This window comes from Mesoplodon densirostris, chromosome 13 (genome assembly GCF_025265405.1).
Source record: "Mesoplodon densirostris isolate mMesDen1 chromosome 13, mMesDen1 primary haplotype, whole genome shotgun sequence".
Taxonomy (NCBI): domain Eukaryota; kingdom Metazoa; phylum Chordata; class Mammalia; order Artiodactyla; family Ziphiidae; genus Mesoplodon; species Mesoplodon densirostris.
In genome coordinates, this window is record NC_082673.1 from 55,792,174 (window position 1) to 55,814,058 (window position 21,885).

At 41.7% G+C, this 21,885-nt stretch overlaps 1 protein-coding gene across 1 annotated transcript in view; it reads left to right on the forward strand.

Moving 5' to 3' along the window:
* Positions 1–21,885, forward strand: part of LAPTM4B (lysosomal protein transmembrane 4 beta) — a 72,665-nt gene that overhangs the window by 44,636 nt on the left and 6,144 nt on the right. The window contains exons 5-6 of the mRNA XM_060116260.1: positions 1,833–1,931; positions 6,538–6,633. Of these exons, the coding sequence (XP_059972243.1) occupies positions 1,833–1,931; positions 6,538–6,633 (195 nt within the window). The remainder of the gene's footprint in view (positions 1–1,832; positions 1,932–6,537; positions 6,634–21,885) is intronic.

The window sequence follows — 21,885 nt, forward strand, 5'->3', positions numbered from 1 at the left end:
TTTCCACTGTAATAGCGGTTGTTGTTTTTTTTTTCCATATTCCTGGAAACAATATGATTTTGTGTTGGTCCTGTAAATAACATCGGTTTGTTTTATTTTTGCCCTTTGAGATCAGTACTACAGACAGCCTTTTTAGGCTCCAAGGGCAGGGGCCAGTTTGATGAGCTGATCACAAAAAGTGACTTAGATTTTATTCCTTAGGTATTTTGCCAGAGTGAAAGGAGACTCTGAAAACCACTAGGCGGGGCTCATCCTGGGGAGGAGGAGCCAGGCACATGAGTCATGAGTTTTCTCCTTTGTTATGTCTGGGAATACTGCTCACGTGGGATCCAGACACATAGTAGTGGGTGATGAGGAGAGATGAAGGGTGACCGCACACGGGGCTGCCTTCTGTGCATACTGTGTAAGCCGTTTGCAATGAGAGCTTCGATCAATGCTGAGCACGAGATTCACGGTGACATCCTGTCATTCCCGTGAACCATAGTAGCAGATTTCAGTCCTCCTAAAAGGGTTTCTTTTGACCTGGTAGTTAATCATTATGGTCAGATGGTAGGACTTGTGTTTTTTGTTTTTCGTTTTTTTTTTTAATTTAGGTACAGTTGATTTACAATGTTGTGTTCATTTCTGCTGTACAGCAAAGTGATTGTTATACATGTATATACATATTCTTTTTCATACTCTTTTTCAATTATTATCACAGGATATTGAATATAGTTCCCTGTGCTATACAGTAGGACCTTGTTTATCCATTCTATATAACAGTTTTGATTTTTTTTTTTTTTTTTTTTTTTTTTTGCGGTACGCGGGCTTCTCACCGCTGTGGCCTCTCCCACTGCGGAGCACAGGCTCCGGATGTGCAGGCCCAGCGGCCATGGTTCACGGGCCCAGCCGCTCTGCGGCATGTGGGATCCTCCCAGACCGGGGCACGAACCCACATCCCCTGCATCGGCAAGCGGACTCTCAACCACTGCGCCACCAGGGAAGCCCAGTTTTGATTTTTTAAAAGTGCTGTAGGGCTTCCCTGGTGGCGCAGTGGTTGGGAGTCCACCTGCCGCTGCAGGGGACATGGGTTCGAGCCCTGGTCCGGGAAGATCCCACATGCCGTGGAGCAACTAAGCCCATGCGCCACATCTACTGAGCCCGCGAGCCACAGCGACTGAAGCCCGCATGTCTAGAGCTTGTGCTCTGCAACAAGAGAAGCCACCGCCATGAGAATCCTGTGCACCGCAACAAAGATTAGCCTCTGCTTGCTGCAACTAGAGAAAGCCCGCGCACAGCAACAAAGACCCAACACAGCCAAAAGTAAATAAAATAAAATAAATAAATTTTTAAAAAATAATAAAATAAAAGTGCTGTAAATACCTACTAATATAAAGGTTCTGCTCTTTGAGGAGAAGTAGCATCAGCAAAAATGCTCTATATTGAGAAGGCACTATTTTAATAGGGTTCTCCCCCTTGCCCTATACAAGCGCATTAGAATGGTCCAGAATTGGCAGAAAATCCAAATTTTGAGGTGTTGTAAAGACCATTGACTTCTAACTTTCTATATGGTTGGAGGGCAGAATTACGTCTTTACGCCTCATGAATCTTCCACTGAATTTTCTTTTTGAGAGTTACTGCCTGAATTAAGAACAGACTAGCCTCTCCCCATCACACTGTTTATTAGCTTTTTCATTAGTAGAGGTAGACCAGAAATGTTGTAGTGTCCTTAAATAATAACTATCTATCTGCTTTAATTAATTGCTTTCTGATAAGCACATCTGGTTAATGCTTATGGAATAGAATCCTGGATCATTAATGAGATTTGCTAATGAGGTACTTTTCTTTTGTAGCCTCCTGATTTTCCTTACAAAGATGATATCATGTCAGTGAATCCTACCTGTTTGGTCCTTATTATTCTTCTGTTTATCAGCATTATCTTGACTTTTAAGGTAAGCATGAAGATTTTACTTATGGTCTAAATATTACTAAATGTATTCATGAATGCTAAAGAAGTAAGCAAACTTCCGTTAGTTTGTTATCTTGTTTTAGATTTCTGAACTGCTTTTTGAATTCCTCACAATTCTGTTCCTTCTCTTATCTTTATGAGAGAGATAAACACTAACCAAACTTCCACAGGCCAACCCAGGGTTCTTCTAAAATCTGTTTGGATGGAAATAAATTAATATAATGTTGTACGTTTATGTGTTGTGTATTAAGTACCATAGCATCCATTGCAAGTCTCTGTATACATTATTTTGTAATTTGTGGGGGGTTTTCCTAAATATTTATTTATTTATTTATTTATTATATTTGGTTGCAACAGGTGGGCTCCTTAGTTGCGGCTTGCCTGGCTCCTTAGTTGTGGCATGCGAACTCTTAGTTGTGGCATGCATGTGGGATCTAGTGTCCTGACCAGGGATCAAACCCGGGGCCCCTGCACTGGGAGTGTGGAGTCTTAACCACTGCTCCACCAGGGAAGTCCCTGTAATTTGTTTTTAAAAATGTAATCGATTTTGAACATTATTCTGTTAACAATCTATTATGAATTTATCATTTTTATAAATTAGTTATTATTGGACATTGAGATAGTTCCTACTTTTTCACTTATAAATAGTATGGCAATGAATATATTAAATACATCTTTTGTATACTTATACATTTATTTTCTCAAGATCTATTTCCTGAAATTAGAGGGTATGCGTAATTTGAAGGTTTCTGATAGTTTGTCAAATTGATCTCCCCTAAAGTTGAATGCCTTAACACTCCCATCTGCCATGTTTCCCTCACCCTCATCTGTCGAGTGCAATTTTTCATCTTTGTAAACCTAATAATAAAAACATCATTATAATTTGTGCTTGTGTGCTAGTAATAAGTAGAAAATTCTCAAGTTAGACCTTGAACTTTTAATTCTTAACATCTTTCATTGTCTTTATTTTGGCATAAAATTACCAAATTCTTTAAAAACCAAGCCTTGGTGAGTTTTGAAGAAGCTGCATTTAGGGAGAAAAGTCATTTTAAATGGTAATGTGTTGAAGAGGAGTAGAACGAAAATGATTCATTGAAAGTCACTGAGGTCTGCATTGCCCTCCATACAACATACTCTGCATGGCTTGTTACTGCATTTGTGGCTTAGTGATCAAGGATTTGGGTGAATTTTTTTTTTTTTTTTGCGGTACACGGGCCTCTCACTGTTGTGGCCTCTCCCGTTGCGGGGCACAGGCTCCGGACGCGCAGGCCCAGCGGCCATGGCCCACGGGCCCAGCCGCTCTGCGGCATGTGGGATCCTCCCGGACCGGGGCACGAACCCGTGTCCCCTGCATCGGCAGGCGGACTCTCAACCGCTGCGCCACCAGGGAAGCCCCCCGGGTGAATTTTATACACGGATGTTGAGACTTCCTGCCCCTGCAGCTCCTACCCCAACACCCCAACTTCCTGGCTTCTCAGTCAGACCACCAGCTGTGTGGAGAGTGGGCAGAGCCGCTGGCAACAGGCTTCAGACCCTCAAATCCCACTCACTGCAGTTTGCCACTCAAGGGTAGACTCCCCTTTAGCTTCTGCCTGTTCTTCTCCCCTTCAGCCCTGCTTTCAAGTAGGGTCTGTGTGTCTGTGTGTGTTTATTCCAGATTTTACCATTTTTACCTGGAAGAAGGTTAGTCTGACCAAGCTACCCTGTGCCATTACCCAGAAGCCGGAACCTCCCACTGCTCTCAAAAAAGGCATTTTAACTGTGTAGGCATTTACATCTTTATTGGAAATGCTTACTTGAGATTTTGAGTCAGAGGACCTAGATTTACCTGTGTCACTGCCATATAGCTATGTGACCAGAGCCTTGGTTTCTTCATTTACCAAATAGCAGTAATAGCTAAGAAAACATTGTGAAGGGTGACTGTGAGATTAATTGAGTAAAGGGAACAACGCTTACCACCTAGTTCTGCAAGTAGATGACGGATGTACTCTTGTCAGTGCAAGTCTATTTTGGAAATGTACCAAATATTTAATTTATTCAAGATTACAGAAATGTCAAATAGGAAATAAGGTCATTGAAATAAGTTATTGGTCATTGAAATAAGTTTAGAGACAACAGGCCAGGTTTTTCTCCCATCAGAGTGTTTAGTGGGTGAACGCTCCTTGTGTTGCAGGGGGCATTCAAGAATGCTGACTGAGGGCTTCCCTGGTGGCGCAGTGGTTGAGCGTCCGCCTGCCGATGCAGGGGACACGGGTTCGTGCCCCGGTCCAGGAAGATCCCACATGCCGCGGAGCGGCTGGGCCCATGAGCCATGGCCGCTGAGCCTGCGTGTCTGGAGCCTGTGCTCTGCTACGGGAGAAGCCACAACAGTGAGAGGCCCATGTACCGCAAAAAAAAAAAAAAAAAAAAAAAGAATGCTGACTGGGCGTATGGTGCCCCAGACACTGGGTATTTCCCCTCCGCAGTTTAACCTTCAGTTATAGATTTGTCATTTTGGAGGCCTCACATCAGAAAGAGTTCTTGTCTTAAAAGAACCTTCTGTTCACTGCTAAAATAATGGATGACTGGTTAGCCTTCTTATATAGTACCCAACAGAATATGTCCAAGCATTCCATTTTTATTTGTGTTAAAATTCTCAATGAGTCCAGGGTTTTTGTGTTTGTTTGTTTGTTTTAATAGAGAAGCAAGAGCGTTGTTGAGTAAACTGAAGATTTGAGTAAATTCAACATATTGTTCAAGAAAAATGCCCTTTCCATCTCTTTCTCATTGTTGATCTCTGGTTTCAGTTTATTACCATTCAGAAAACACTTTACTAAAATAGCATTATGCATTTTCATATTAACATTATCACAGGAAGTCTCACTGTAGGAAATAATCACCACCAAGTATGAATGCAGCTTAAGACAGCATTCTGAGTGCACAACAGAACATTTACCTCACTCTTCTGAAAAGTGTTGACAAGCACTCCTTTTGTTGTTAAATGTCTTCTTTTTTTATAAAACAACTTTCTTGAGATATAATTCGCATATCATAAAGTTCTCCCATTTAAGTGTACAATTTACTGGTTTTTAATATATTCACAGAGTTGTATAAACACAGCTCTGTGGTTAAACAATGTAATTTTAGAACACTTTTACCGTATGACATTTGCCCTTACCCCCATCCCCTGGTAACCACTAATCTATTTTCTGTCTCTATGGATTTGCCTCTTCTGGACATTTCATACAAATGGAATCATGTAATATGTGGTCCTTTGTGACTGGCTTCCTTGACATTTCCAAGGTTCATCCATGCTGTAGCATGTTATCAGAACTTCCTTTTTATTGCTGAATTATATTCCATTGTATGAATATACCATACAATGGAATATTTTGTTTGTCTATCCAGTCCTAAGTTGACAGACATTTGGATTGTTTTTACTCTTTTGCTGTTACAAATAATGTTACTGTGAACATTTGTGCACAAGTTTTTGTGTGGACATATGTTTTCATTTCTCTTGGGTATATACCTTGGAGTGTAGCCACCGGGTCACATTTAACTGTTTATTTATTTATGGCTGCATTGGGTCTTCTTTTGTGGTGTGTGGGCTTCTCATTGCGTGGCTTCTCTTGTTGTGGAGCACGAGCTCTAGGCGCGTGGGCTTCAGTAGTTGTGGCACGCGGACTCTAGAGCGCAGGCTCAGTAGTTGTGGTGCACGGACTTAGTTGCTCCGCGGCATGTGGGATCATCCCGGACCAGGGCTCGAACCCGTGTCCCCTGCATTGGCAGGCGGATTCTTAGCCATGGCACCACCAGGGAAGTCCCCACATTTAACAGTTTAACCTTTTGAGGGACTTCCAGACTGCTTTCTAAAGCAACACCGTTTTACATTCCCACCAGCAGTGTAGGAGGGCTCCGTTTTTTTCCACATCTTTAACCTTTTAATCAAAGAATTTCAAAGCTAGAAAGGGGCTTTGAAATCATTTTGTTTTAATCTGATTACACATGATTTGAATGAAAGTACAAAGACTTCGTATTATAAACATCTCCCATGAGCTCATGCTTTATTTCCAGCATGTCTTTATCCTGGACCTTAATTTTAATTATCTTCTGTGGATATTTCATTGTGAAAATGGAAATGTTTTAGTGAATTGTACTGACCACAGAGCAAATTAATGTGCTATGAACATTTTTTTTAAAAAAAAGTTGACTTGTATTATAAAATCATATATAATGATATAGAATAACGATCCGAAAGACCCAGAGTTAAAGTGTGATGAGAATCGGCTAATGAATTGATTGTTCTTTGTGGGCAGTAAGTGTTTGCAGCGATTGCTCCTTTCAACTTCCTTTTCTTGGAAATTCTCTTTCTCCTTTCAGCCCCACCCTTCCCCATCACCTTCTGTGTAGTAAGGCTACAGTATCACCCTTGGCCAGAAAGCTACTATATCCATCATTTGTAATTTTAAAGCCTTTTCGGTTTAGTAGAGTTCATGTGTGTTTAAAATTTACATAAATGAACATTTTGCAATATGGCTTTATCCATGATGATATTGTAAATTGTCTGAACTTTGAAAATTAAATCTCTAACAATCACTACTTACTTACAGGGTTACTTGATCAGCTGTGTTTGGAACTGCTACCGATACATCAATGGCAGGAACTCCTCTGACGTCCTGGTTTATGTTACCAGCAATGACACTACGGTAGGTGTGATGTCACTTCACGTGGAGATCTCCACACATCCACTGTACGATGGCTTCTAAATATTTCTAGTGTTTGCTGCTTTTTTACTGTTGTTGAAACAGATTCATGAGCTGCTTAGTCATCAGAGGATTCATAGTTGAATGAAATGTGTTTTGTTTTCCTTACAAGACATTAAAATCTAGTTGGCTCAACTCTGGTTCATTTAAAAAAATATTACAAATAGATAATATATGTGCCTCTCCACATTTATGTATCTTTTTTTTTTTTTGGCTGAGTGGCATGTGGGATCTTAGTTCCCTGACCAAGGATTGAACCCATGCCCCCTGCATTGGAAGCGTGGAGTCTTAACCACTGGACCACCATGGAAGTCCCAACATTTACGTATCTTAAACCTGCATTATTAAAAAACCATGGTAGGGCCTCCCTGGTGGCACAGTGGTTAAGAATCCGCCTGCCAATGCAGGTGACATGGGTTCGAGCCCTGGTCCGGGAGGATCCCACATGCCACGGAGCAACTAAGCCCGTGCGCCACAACTACTGAGCCTGTGCTCTAGAGCCCGTGAGCCACAACTACTGAAGCCCGCATGCCTAGAGCTTGTGCTCCGCAACAAGAGAAGCCACCGCAATGAGAAGACCGCTCGCGTACTACACAGAAGAGTAGCCCCCGCTTACCACAGCTAGAGAAAGCCCGCGCTTAGCAACGAAGACCCAATGCAGCCAAAAGTAAATAAATAAATTTATTTAAAAAAAAACATGGGGGCCTCCCTGGTGGCGCAGTGGTTGAGAGTCCGCCTGCCGATGCAGGGGATACGGGTTCGTGCCCCGGTCTGGGAGGATCCCATATGCCGCGGAGCGGCTGGGCCCGTGAGCCATGGCCGCTGGGCCTGCGCATCCGGAGCCTGTGCTCCGCAACGGGAGGGGCCACAACAGTGAGAGGCCCGCATACCGCAAAAAGAAAAAAAAAAAAACAAAAAAAACATGGTAGGTAATTCTAGGTATCAATTCTGCATAGTTTGACTATACTATCTCACTTGACACGTGAAATTAAACTTAAAAATGTGATTTTATAGGTAGAGAGATAAGAATGGCAGAGATTACTGTATCTTTAAAACTTGCCCCGCATATGAAAACCTTAGTAAAAGAATTTAGATGATCTGTGTTCTGCCACTAGTTGTTCATACTTAAATTTTTTAAACCTATCAAATATGATTTTGAGAAACATGCCTTCACTGGAAGAGTCCTCAAAATCATTTGTCCTTTATGTAATTATCTTGCCTGGCTCGTGGTAAAAGTACAAGTCCTCTAGGTACTAATCTCCCTGTGTCTCCATCACCACGTGTGATGCTCAGTACACGTAAGTGCTCGAGGAGTGGTTAATGGAAAGGATGGGTGACATGAGCCTGTGGGATGGGTCCAGGTGGATAGGATTGGAGGGGACAGAATGGACAGGACAGATGACAGGATAAATATAAATGGTGTGTCTGTTCTAAGCTGGAATGGAGTTTTGTATTTGGTTTTGTATTTTTTATTTATTTTTTTAAATTTTATTTATTTTATTTATTTATTTTTGGCTGTGTTCGGTGTTCGTTGCTGTGCACGGGCCTTCTCTAGTTGTGGAGAGCGGGGGCTACTCTTCATTGTGGTGTGCAGGCTTCTCATTGCAGTGGCTTCTCTCGTTGTGGAGCACGGGCTGTAGGCACGTGGGCTTCCGTAGTTGCGGCACATGGGCTCAGTAGCTGTGGCTCACGGGCTCTAGAGCACAGGCTCAGTAGTTGTGGCACACGGGCTTAGTTGCTCCATGGAATGTGGGATCTTCCCAGACCAGGGCTCGAACCCGTGTTCCCTGCATTGGCAGGCAAATTCTCAACCACTATGCCACCAGGGAAGCCCTGGTTTTGTTTTTTAAATTGTGGTGACTTGCTTACTCTTTGGCCTTACTGAAGTAATTTAGTCTGTCCCTGACTTGACTTCCCTGTGTATAAAATGGGGATAAAACAACTTCAGACTTTATACTAAATACACAGGTGCAAGCTGATATCACTGAGATCTCTGTGGAATTTCTGAGAGAAAGCGTGTTATACGTGAATAGTTTTCCTAAGTCCTCAGCAAGGAATCATTGGTTTGAATCAGAAGTGCGTGAGCAGTGGTTTAAGAGGAGGCTCTGCCGGGATCAGATGCACAAACCCAGCGTGCCCAGGTGCTGGGGGGCCCTTCAGGGGCCCTGCAGAATCCTTTGCACTGATCATAGTAGACACATCCTGCCTACTAACCCTTTAGAGAATCCCTCTTGGGTCAGTACATCTCTTTAAAGAAGTAACTGTTCACAGTTACTATAATTTTGATAAAATTACTGGTGGAAAGAATTTTTTCCTTCTCTCTGAGTTTCTGAGTATTAGTTATCTATCAGTATCTTTCTGTTTTTCCTTTAAAAAGACATTATTGTCCTGCTGAACTAATGAAAAGTCTAAAAGGTTTGACATTATTAGTTTTGAGGAAAAGTAAAACTGCTAAACAAGCAAGATATGTTAGAGCCCCATCCTAAATGTTATGAATGTGTGGGACTTAACAAAACTACCATCTTTGAAAAGTATCTCAGAGAAGATAATGCCCATATCGCACGTGTTTGTTTGGATATACTTCTGGTGGTTGTTTTTTCATTGCTTTCTGAAGGGTTGTGTGTGTTTTTAGTAGAAGCAAGGTGGAAGGGCTGGGTACACGTTGTATAAATACACCTGAAATCAAAGGATATTCTGAAATTGTAGAAATTGGGGTGCTTAGAGAATTTAAGAATCATGAGTGAGTCCCTAAAATGCATCCAACTAGCTTTCTAGAGGAAGTTTTATTTTCCGCCCTTTGAAAGATTCAAAATTAGGTATGGAGAGCAGGTAAGCTGTATTTAGGCTAACATACACTCAAAAATAGCTGTACTTCCCAGCTGGACATCCTAGCTCTTCTAATAATAGACCTTTCTTCAGAAAGGCTTCCAGCTTGGCAGTAGTTTGTAGTAACTAGGGTTTGGGACCATGGACTAGTGCCAGCTGTGATTGTTTCCTTGTGTGCTGACAAAAGGTCCTGGGGAATTGCTTGATGATCATTATTATCTGTCATTATCTTCTCAGTCATTCTGTATCAACTCGCCATTTTTAAGATAAGGAAACTGATGATATGTTTCTACTTTCTAAAAGTTCACAGCGAACCTTTTTTTCCTTGTTAATACAAAGAATGGTATTCCTGGGGAAGGGAGTTTTATCATTTCTCATAGCTTGCACGGATAGTCTGCTTCAAAATAGGGATAGATCACCACCTGAAGTCTCAGCTTTCTGACAGCGTTTTTTTGGGGGTTTTTTTTGTTTTTTTGTTTTTTTGCGGTACGCGGGCCTCTCACCGTTGTGGAGCACAGGCTCCGGATGCGCAGGCTCAGCGGCCATGGCTCACGGACCCAGCCGCTCCGCGACATGTGGGATCCTCCTGGACCGGGGCACGAACCCGCGTCCCCTGCATTGGCAGGCGGACTCTCAACCACTGTGCCACCAGGGAAGCCCCTGGCAGCGTTTTTAAAGACTGTTTTTTAAAAAATAAGGCTTCCCTGGTGGCACAGTGGTTAAGAATCTGCCTGCCAATGCAGGGGACACGGGTTCGATCCCTGGTCCAGGAAAATCCCACATGCCACGGAGCAACTAAGCCCGTGTGCCACAGCTACTCAGCCTGTGCCCTAGAGCCTGTGAGCCACAGCTGCTGAGCCCACGCGCCACCACTACTGAAGCCTGAGCGTGAGCCTGTGCTCCACAAGAGAAGCCACTGCAATGAGAAGTCTGCATACAACATGAAGAGTAGTCCCCGCCCGACACAACTAGAGAAAGCCCATGCACAGCACTGAAGACCCAATGCGGCCAAAAATAAATAAATAAATATTTAAAAAATAATGGTATTGTGGATATTTTTCTAAAGAGTACTTATTATATCTAAAATAATAATTCCTTAATATAAAATATCCAGTGAGTATTTAGATTTTCAATCGACTCATGTTAATTTTCCTAGCAGTTTATTTGAAACAGGATCTGTGGGTCGGTATGCATTTTAAGACTTTGTAGTTTTTTTAAAGAAACAACTGGTCCACAAACTAGAGTTTACTGATTGCATACCTATAATATAGATCTCTGTATTTCCAGTAAATTAGTAGTTGGGTCTAAATGCTTTCCATATTTCTATTCCCATTTTCCTTTTTTTATAAGATTGCTTTATAGTTGATAATTTTTCTTCCATCAGGATGCAGGTGATGTCTGGTTGATTCTGTCTTTCTGGGATGTCAACAACCATTGATATCATCAATTCATTAGGAATTGCAATATGATGACATGCTATCATTTTTCATTTATTGGCTGGAATATTTCTATAAAGAGAAACTTTCCCTCATGTACTATTATTTAGTTACCCAGTGGTACTTGGGACAATGATAAATATATATGCTTTTGTTCTCTTTATCAGTTTTCAAAATGACACGTTGGTCCATCATTCTCTAGTGATGACCAGTGAGGGTTTTTGTTTTTGTTTTGTTTTTTATGTAGTAAATGAACTAATGAAAAGAGACCTGTTATTAGAAGAGCTGGGGATGTTCCGTTGAAAAGTACAGCTATTTTGATTAATTTTATCAGTAAGCCTAAATAAAATTTACCTACTGTTCCATACCTATTTTAAGACTTTGTAAGGGGAAACCAAAATCTTCCTCTAAACAGCTACAACGTAGCTAACATCCTTATGAGTGTCCTAATTATGCCGTCTTTGCCCAGTTGGAGCCTCTTCAAGTTGGCGTCTGAGTCTTTTTACACGTCTCTGGTAGTGTGATCGCTTCCTTGCTGTTCTGGGCTCATCTTGTTCATAATATGTTCCACACCTGGAATCAGCTGTTTCTCCAAGGACCCCTGCTTCCTTTCAGTAGAGACCATAATCTGTATTTCTAGGGCTGGAGAATAGATTTTTCTTTTAAAGAGGGCTCTGCATATTTAAAGGTTGTTTTGACTAGTACTAAAGGAGTTCAAGAACTAAAGGAGTTCTAATTAAAAAAAAAAATACTGGAGCCTCACTCTGAGATCCTGAGTGGGGCCTAGAATGATCTAGTTCTGTTATTTTCCCTGGTCTCCGTAGCTATATTAAGATCCTCATAGTGTGTCATCATGTATGTTTCTCTTTTGTCCATGTCTTTATTGGGAATCCACACGGACACGTGCCTTTCACTTCCTATCAAGTATTAAGCCAGGTGGCTTTTCTCCCAGGCTGAAGAGTCTCAGGGTGACCTCTATGGAAAGATACTGGGGCTCTTGTTGGTAGAAAATAAATGTGCTGCTTTTTTCTTCTCTAAAACAGTACACATATTATTGGCCAGGTATCTACTTTTCCAAATACTACTCAGGGAGAATAGATAGCGTTATTATATATTGGAGATCACTCTATGGATTAATTGCTCCAGTTTCCTAACTAAAGCAAAGCAAAAACCTTTGAAAGAAATGCCTTAAGACAGAGAGGTCACAAACTCTGTTAGTTCATAATGCCTCTTAGGGTCTTGGTATTTTTTTCATGATGCCCTTAGGCCAGAAGACATACCTAGCTGTTCATTTCATTAAGTAGTCAGGTCCAGACAACTTAAGAGTAGTAGTTAGTGTAGTACCTAGCAGGCTTTGTAGTGTTTTCCTTGGAAATTTAAAATATCCCAAGGTGTCCCTTTGAGTCACTGCCATACACGGTTAGGTACCCTAGAGAGATGCAGCCTTCCCTTTAGAACATTGTATTCAATAGAAATCACATTCTGGATATATAATACATAATACCACATTCTCTCCCCTACCTTCATCAAAATCTGGCCTTAAGAGGAAAAATGTATTCAAATACTAAATAGTAGAAACAGATTTCTTTCACCTTAAAATTTATGCAAATCGAGATTAAAAAAAACCCTTTTGGGCTTCCCTGGTGGCGCTGTGGTTGAGAGTCCGCCTGCTGATGCAGGGGACACGGGTTCGTGCCCCGGTCCAGGAAGATCCCACATGTCAGTGGAGCAGCTGGGCCCGTGAACCATGGCCACTGAGCCTGCGCGTCGTCCGGAGCCTGTGCTCCGCAACGGGAGAGGCCACAACAGTGAGAGGCCCGCGTACTGCAAACAAAACAAAACAAAACAAAAAAACCTCTTAATCTGCTAATACCAGTGCAGACTTGAGTCATGGCAGTACCCAGTGTTGTGTTAAATCCATGAGGAGGGAATCAGTTGGGGCACTTTAAAAGCAGTGAGATGAATGTTTATCCAAAATAGTATCCGAAATTCTGATTTCAGATAAAAGGATCATAGTCTTGGGCAATGTAGGAAAATGGCTATTTAGGGATAAATAGGAAAATTTTAAACTTCATGGAGTCCGTTATGCCATATCATATTGCAGGTGCTAATCTTGGTGAACACTATATACAGGTTTATTGTTCTGACTTCAAAAAAGTGTTTTGCCAGGAAGTCCCTGGAGGTCCAGTGGGTAGGACTTTAACTGCCTGAGACCAGGTTCAGCCCCTGGTTAGGGAACTAAGATCCCACAAGACATGTGGCATGGCAAAAAAAAAAGTGTTTTGTTGTGTGGGGCTGCCTTTTGAGCCTGACTGCTTGAAAAACACAGTTAAGAAAAAAGTCAGTGACCTGGTGAAGGCCAGATTATCTCCCCAGCAGTCATTTCCCTGTAGATATCCCTGAGAGGCTGATATTAATTAAGGCTGACCTTGGGCTGTCAGAAAGCCACAAAACACTCTCAGTTGACTTAGAAGGGTTGGAGGTGGGGTGGATTTATTTAGTAGTCCTCTCAATGACTTTCAAAAATTGTGCATAAAAAATTCCATTGTTTTTTTTCCCTCCTGTTGCTTTTAAAAACGAGTTTGTTCATTACTCCTAGGCATAGGTTACATGTGATTAGAAACAAGTTCTTGACTAGGTGACATGAGTTATGTTTATTCTTTTCCTACATCCCACCCCTAGAGACAGAAGGGGAGGGAATGAACTAAACTGATAGCTGGAGAGATTTTTTAGACTTCAGAAGTTCCTTCATACCTGAGAAACTAGACTGTTACCAAGATGAATGTATAGTCATCATCTTGCAGATTCTTCAGAAAAGTCATAACTGATTTTCGGAAACTGTGAGAAAGGCTTCATTTAAAGGCAGGAACGAGGCTGGCTCTGAAGATCTCCTTCAGTCCTGGGCATTTCAGATTCATGTACATTAAACATACCTCACAAAACAGACCTTTCACCACTGTCACCTGCCTGTATGAACCAGGGGGTCCAGGAGGCAGTGGGGAGGGGGCGGGGGGAAGAAGCCTCTCCACTTACAGGACTTGTACATTGACCAGGACAAGCAGGGGTGAAGCAGGAAAGTAATTCATTTTGATGATTCTTCTCAAGTCAAGCCACAAACTTTCAAAACAGTGAGACTTTTCGTTTTGTTTGCTTATTTTTGCTCTCTAGCACAGGGGAAGGAATGGGAGGGTGGATTAAAGAAAGAGGTGGAAGAAAAGTTAGAAGTAAACTTGGTGACACCAAGGCAGCTGCCTTATTTATTCATTCATTCATTCATACATACATACATATACATATATCTATTTTTTTTCAAGTTCTTTTCCTATTTAGGTTGTTACATAATATTGAGCACTACAGTAGGTCCTTGTAGTTCCCTTGTTGTGTTAGATAGCCCTCCCTTCTGTAACTCAGCCCCGCGCATTTTCCTAATAGCTTCATATGTGCACGTGGCTTCAGACAGACTTGTCCGTTGGTTCTGATAGAAAAGCATCGTGGATAAGATTGGACTGGATGCCCGCTGAGATTTCCTCTGGAAAGTGTTTCCCCTGCTTTAACGTATTCCATGCTGCAAGCTGACAGTGTGCGATGTTAACTCAGCTCGTGTTTCTTTCCCTCCTTCAGTAAAATACAGCTTTTGAAAAAAATAGACTAATCTGATGGAAATTATCTCTGACCCATCTAAGTTTCCAGTTATTTCATCCAGAGAACAACTGGAGCAGTCAAATCAACACATAGATAATTGACACCTACAAGTTCTGGAAGAACAGTTCAATAAACCCAGTTTTCACTGTGAACATGAATAAAGGATATTAATCAATCACTCAATTGTAATCTTCCTATAATAGCAAGTAAGAAAAATTTAGAGTAGTTTTGCAGGGAATCAATTATAAAATCACCCTCTATTTTCATTGTGTTTTACTTTAAAACACACTCAGAACTTGACTTATTTTATCCCACATGTCCAAAATAGAATCCATGTTGATCTTACTCTAGGGACAAAGGACACATTGTATTTTATTTTTCAACATTCTAAGGAAGTTTCTGGGAATATATCTTAAGGAAGTAGTAAAAAAAAAGTGTGTAAGATATTCATGCGGCATTGTTTTTTAACAGCAAAAGTATCCAATTTCATTGTCTAGTAGTTGGGAACCAGTTTGATTAAATAGGGGTATGCCCACTTGATAAAATGTCCTTACTGCCATAAAAATTATGAGTAGTGTAACAGCAGAAGAAAGGCTTATGATGTTTTAAAAGAATATAGAAGTTTGTGCTACAGTTACAGCTATGAAAAAGCAAAGCTTGTGGACAACAGATTAGATTGTAATAGGAAATTACGCGATTGATTTCTTGAATACTAGAAAACAAAGCAGAAGATATTTCTCCCTTTCCATTAATTCGAGGGAGGGAAGTGTGTGGGGAAGGAGAACAGGTAAAATGGGAGTCTGAGATCTGAGGTTCTGAGCAGTCCTTCCAGCCAGAGTACCCTGGCAGCCACTGAGCACAGTCAGCTGAGCACAGCCTGGTTGGCAGCCCGTGCAACACACAGGGTAGAACCCCTTCCCAAAAGAGATGTGCACAGTAGGTGGCGCAGCACAGTCAGGCTTAGGGGAGAGGAAGCAGCTGAGATGCCTGTGATAGGGCATTCCCTCTCCTTCCTCAATAGTTATATATTTTTATTTTAGATAAAAATGTAGTTCTTAAGATACTGATTTTGATAAAGCTATATATATTTTTAAATATAGTTACTTTAGATATATTTATTTGAACATTAGATATTTTAGTGCATCTTAGCTTTCAATTTGGGCTACGGTATTATTTTGGTGTTTCCTGCCCAAATATCTCACCAGTGAGGATTTTTGACCCAATCCGAAAGATTTGAAGTATGAATTCTATATTGTAAGTATAATCTGTGAGAGAATTTGAGTAGCTTCTCTGCTGAGAATTAAGGGAAGTAATGACTTGCTCCTATAAAATCAGGCGAGGACAGTTTATACTGGTTCTTCAGTGAATTGAGGATACAATTACTTTCCGCCTTGTTTGTCTTTGGAAATTATTCCTTCTGTAGGTGGGGGAAGGTTTCACTAGGATCTTCCAAATTTGTTTATGTTCTTCCCGACTCCTGGTGTGTTGAGTTGAGTACAAGATGCCATTGGTTGTTAATTGCACCGTTATCTTAGGTGCTTCTTATTGTTAGGTGCTGTCAGTTACAAGGCAAAGCCTAAATTCAGGCGTTAAAATGTGCAAAAAGGTGTACATTAGAATCAGAAATAAATGGTTATGTATATGTGTGTGTTTACTGGTATATATTATAGGTGGAGTTATTTTAAAAGTTTGGAAACAGTTATTCTAAATGCCTTAAAGATAAGCCCAAACTTCCTGTTTGCGATGATCCTATCCCAAATGCCCAGATGGCTATTTCAGTTAATCTTGGAGATTCATGGTTTACCTATTTCCCCTTTCCTGTTTGGCCTGAGTAAAGGAAGCTCACATCTAAGTAGGCAAATATGGTGTCAATGTAAATGCTTCCTCTTTTAAACAAGGTACATTGTAGACTATTAGGGGTGTAACAAATGGTAAAGGAAAAAAATATTTTGGCTACTTGGGATTAATTTAAATGGACCATTGGAAGATTCAAGTGCCTCTAAATGACACGATTGTTTTGGGGCTTTGTACTTTCACATCTGATATTATCACATCTTCCAAGGTCAGAATTCAGGGTAATGCTTTTCCTTCGTGCAGGTGGAGGCAAACTTCTTTCTGTAAAAGCCAGATAGTAAATATTTTAGGCTTTGCGGGCCATATGGTCTCTGTCATAGCTATTCACCCCTGCTGTTGTAGTGTGAAAGCAGTTGTAGAAAATACATACACAAGCAAGTGTGTGGCTGTGTTGCCCTGAAGTTTGAGGTTTGTTTGTTTGTTTTTGCAGTATGCAGGCCTCTCACTGTTGTGGCCTCTCCCGTTGCGGAGCACAGGCTCCGGACGTGCAGGCTCAGCGGCCACGGCTCACAGGCCCAGCCGCTCCGCGGCACGTGGGATCCTCCCGGGCTGGGGCACAAACCCACGTCCCCTGCATCGGCAGGCGGACTCTCAACCACTGCGCCACCAGGGAAGCCCGCAACGTTTTTCTTTTAAAAAATGTAAAAAACATTCTGAGCCCTCAGGCCATACAAAAATACAGGCAGCGGGCCAGATTTGGCCCATATCGTTCACCGACCCCTGCCTTCGTGGCAATTTAGGCTGAGTTTTCTAGGTGTTTGTAGGACAACTATTTGAACCATCCCAAGGGATTTAGGGCCTGCATAGAGCTTTCCCCTCCTGCAAGTGGGATGGCAAAGAGCAGCACCTAATCTTTTGGTCCTTCTTATAAGGATATTTTTTACCTGAGAAAGTTTCCATTCTCCCATATTTATTATTTCGCCAGTAGTTCTAAATCCAGCTTATATTTAACAAACTATAGTGGAAATCAATAAGAATAATTCACTTGCAAAATAGTTGCTAGCGTGTTGAAAAACCGCAGCTAAAGCTCTTATGCAAAGATAAGAAACTATCTTTTATACAAAGATCCATTCTATAAAGTCCTGTTTTAGTTTACTGCCAGAAAAAAGTAACACACACACACCCCTCCTCCTTACTTACCTCTTTCCCTCTCTCTCTCTATACTTATTTGTCAAAATATGTATATATGTATCCATCCATCCATATATAGAAATAAAAACTTGATAACCCCCAAATTTTCTATTTTGCCTTATTTCTGGGTCATTTTAACATTCATTTGTCTTATTTTGTATCGTGATCAATACAGCAAGCCATCTCACCCTTTCACAAATGTATGGACTAAACTTCAGATTTGTTGAGCCTTAATGCATGCCATGTACTGTGCTAATAATAAGCGAATTACTTGGGTTTATTCATTTCATTAACCTTGTGAGACAGACTGGTATCGTCCCCATTTACAGATGAGGAAGCTGAGGCTTAAAGAAGTGACTGGCCCAAGGCCTCCGAGTTGGGAAGTTTGTCGGCCCACGCGGTTGACTCCACAGTCCATGCTCTTGGCTACTACCTCAGGGTACCCCAGTCTTCTCAACACGGTGGCAAACAGAAAATGCAGCATTTGTATGGCACACTGTTGTGAATGGACACCGGTTGAGAAGCTCTGCACTTCGCCATGGAACATAAACTCTGTTTATCAGACTCCTCCACTAGCACATAAGCTGTTTGCTGGCTCAGACCTTACAGGTGTCAGTGATGTGCTATCCTCAGTGCCTGGTACATAGTACGACCAGCATTTGTTGATGAAATGAATGAACACTATTGAACAAATCATTTGTCTTGCTCTCTCTCTTTTTTTTACTGAGTTGAAGGAAGTAGCTTAGATTTTGTGACCCAGATCAGCTCCGTGCCCATGTCCCCAGTCATCCTGTGGTCATCTCCAGAGAGAGATCACACTGCAGAGCTCACTCCGTTTCTTCCGTATCTGCTTCTTTTCTTAGATTCTAGTGAATGGTAGCAATGTCCACTTAATCACCCAAGCCTGTAACTGAGGCGTCATCTTTAAACTTGTTAGAGTTAGGCTTTTAGCCTCTAGCCTTGAACTCTACTTTCTCTTCAGTTTTTTCTCTCCGTTGCTGTCAGATGGATCTAAAACATAAATCTGGTTTTGTCATCCCTGGATTTAAAAGTCTTCAGGGGCTCTGCTGTTTATAACTGTAGCATTTCTCAACTGTGATGTCACTCCACTTTGCTCTGTGACAGTCATTTGTGACTTGCAGGGTAGTATTTAAAATCTAAGTTTACCAGTGGTTTGCTTTTTTTTAATCCTTTGAATAAATAAGGACAGCTTTAGGATTATCCCTGTAACAACATCAGTCTCAGCTGTGCAGTCTTGCGTTCTAATATTTTCTTGAGGCCAGAGAAGGGAGTGGAGTGATAACTTCATCCTGCCAAGTTCATCTTAATTGTGAAGCAGCTTTGAGGGACTGTTACTGATGTGTTATCAACAGTCCTGGGTCTCGTGAGCTATTGTGCTCTCATGAATACTGTGCCCCTTGCTTCCTACCCACTGCCCCACAAAGGAGCCAAGAAAAACAAAAGGAAAAAGACGTCTCCATTTATAGTGTTGTTGTTTTTTTTTAAATGAACTTATTTATTTATTTTTGGCTGTGTTGGGTCTTCGCTGCTGTGTGTGGGCTTTCTCTAGTTGCGGTGAGCAGGGGCTACTCTTCGTTGCAGTGCGCAGGCTTCTCACTGTCGTGGCTTCTCGTTGCGGAGTACAGGCTCTAGGCGTGCGGGCTTCAGTAGTTGTGGCACGTGAGCTTCAGTAGTTGTGGCATGTGGGCTCAGTCGTTGTGGCTCGCAGGCTCTAGAGCGCAGGCTCAGTAGTTGTGGAGCACGAGCTTAGTTGCTCCGCGGCATGTGGGATCTTCCCTGGCCAGGGCTCGAATCTGTGTCCGCTGCGTTGGCAGGCAGATTCTTAACCACTGCACCACCAGGGAAGCCCTAGAATGTAACTTCTACTCTCCTCCCCATATTCTCTACTGCCTTCATCCACCTAATACAGTCACATCAAATTCTTTGGTTACATCACCAGTTAATGTTTACCTTGATGATGTGACTATTGTTTCATGCACAGCTCTGTCATGTACATTCCCTTTCTTGTACAATTTTTGTTTTCCTCGAGCAAACATTTGCCTTGTTTTTTCAGCTGCCAAGTTTTTAACCTTTTACCTCACCCCGATCTCCCAGATCTTTCAATTACCTATTAATGTTTTCCAGATGTTTGACTCTGTGAGATAACTGGTCAGTCTTCGTTCTTTGCTGGGGCTTCTCCTCCTGCTGCAAGGTGGATGAGGTGCCGCACAGCTGTCATCCTGGGCTTTGATTTCATTTTAACTTACCTCACCCTTATTAGGATGCGGGGCCAGCGGACAGACTTCTGGTGCAATCTACCTTGTGCCTTGTACTGCCCTCCCGCCACCAGTCCTGGACCCCAGAATCTCTGGATGGCTCTTTGAGAATCTAATGAGAGCTCTGAACATTCTCCCCTGGAAAATAAATGCACACACATAAAATTTGGCACATAATTTTGTGAATGTCTAAAGACATTTTTGTAACTTATATGTAATGTAGTCCTAGCAAACTGTACAATTCCAAATGAGCCTTTAGTGCCTTAACTCTGATATTACAGTAAAACTCTAACCATAGTATCCAAACATTTCTTATTTTTCCCAATAAGTAGTTCTTTCCTCTTGAGCGTTTTATTATTTCCTACTATTTGATGGAATTAGTTTTCCAAATTTTAATGACTTGCTGATTTATGGCCAGTTGGAATCCCTTCTATTCCAGGGTATTACATTTTGCAACCTTTGATGTTAATTTATTTCTCCCTCCAACTGTTCTGTATGTTGATGTAGCTGGGAATGAAGTTTCCCTCGAATATTTGTTGGATTGAATTGAAATGAATGCTGAGCTGCTCTCCCACCAGTACATGTCACCTAGCAAAAGAGCTCCTAAGAGATACTATATATAGATGGATGCTAATCTTCCTAATGAACAGATGCCCTTCTGGGGTCATTGACAAGAGGGATTTTCCATCTGTGTGGAAGAGAGTTCCACCATCCGTCACTCTGTGGTTGAGATCCTATTAAGACAAACTCCAAGGGTCTGTACTTTGATTAGAGTTTTGGTTGTATTGAATATTGCTTGAAGTAAAGTGGTGTGTGGCTGAGATATATAATGCATTTGTGTTTATCTACTCATTGAGTAGCTGCTGTTTACCAGACAGCACAGTAGAACGTGACCTATAATTTTAGTCCTCAGAGATTATTTTTTGGTCATTCATTGTTTTATTTTATTTTTTTGGCTGTGTTGGGTCTTCGTTGCTGTGCATGGGCTTTCTCTAGTTGTGGCGAGTAGGGGCTACTCTTCATTGCGGTGCATGGGCTTCTCATTGAGGTGGCTTCTTCTGTTGTAGAGCACGGGCTCTAGGTGCTTGGGCTCAGTAGTTGTGGCTCATGGGCTCTAGAGCGCAGACTCAGTAGCTGTGGCACACAGGCTTAGTTGCTCCGTGGCATGTGGGATCTTCCAGGACCAGGGGTCAAACCCGTGTCCTCTGTATTGGCAGGTGATTTCTTAACCACTGCGCCACCAGGGAAGTCCTGGTCATTCATTGTGAATGATTAAAGTTTTTAAAATAAAAAACTGGGCTTAACTAAATGCCAGCTTCTAAAAATGTCAAAATCATTGTGTTTTAATCAGTTTTGTCGTATGGCATCTTAATTGGCATCTTCTATCTTAATTGACCCTATAGTTATTTTCCCCGATTTCCAAGTACTTCATTGATGTTAGAAGAAAAGAACAATAGCAAGTGTTTTTAGTCAGTATTAACAGACTGTAATAGAAGCAGTATGGCAATCCTGACTTCACCAACCCTTCCTTGAAATCATCATTAAAAATTAACATCATTTAGATAATAAAAAAAGATGACACTGTCACTTCAGAATTTAAAACCAGTTCTGTTTGGAGAACTTTTCATTGAAAGTAGTTCAGAGGACTTCCCTGGTGGTGCAGTGGTTAAGAATCCACCTGCCAGTGCAGGGGACATGGGTTTGAGCCCTGGTCCGGGAAGATCCCACATGCTGTGGAGCAACTAAGCCCGTGTGCCACAACTACTGAGCCTGCACTCTAGAGCCCGTGAGCCATAACTGCTGAGCCCGTATGCTACAACTGCTGAAACCTACGCACCTAGAGCCTGTGCTCTGCAACAAAAGAAACCACCACAATGAGAAGCCCGCGTACCACAGCGAAGAGTAGCCCCCGCTTGCCACAACTAGAGAAAGTCCGTGTGCAGCAACGAAGACCCAACACAGCCAAAAATTAATTAATTAATTAATTAATTATTTAAAAAAGTGGTTCAAGGAGATGAAGTGCTCTGTGA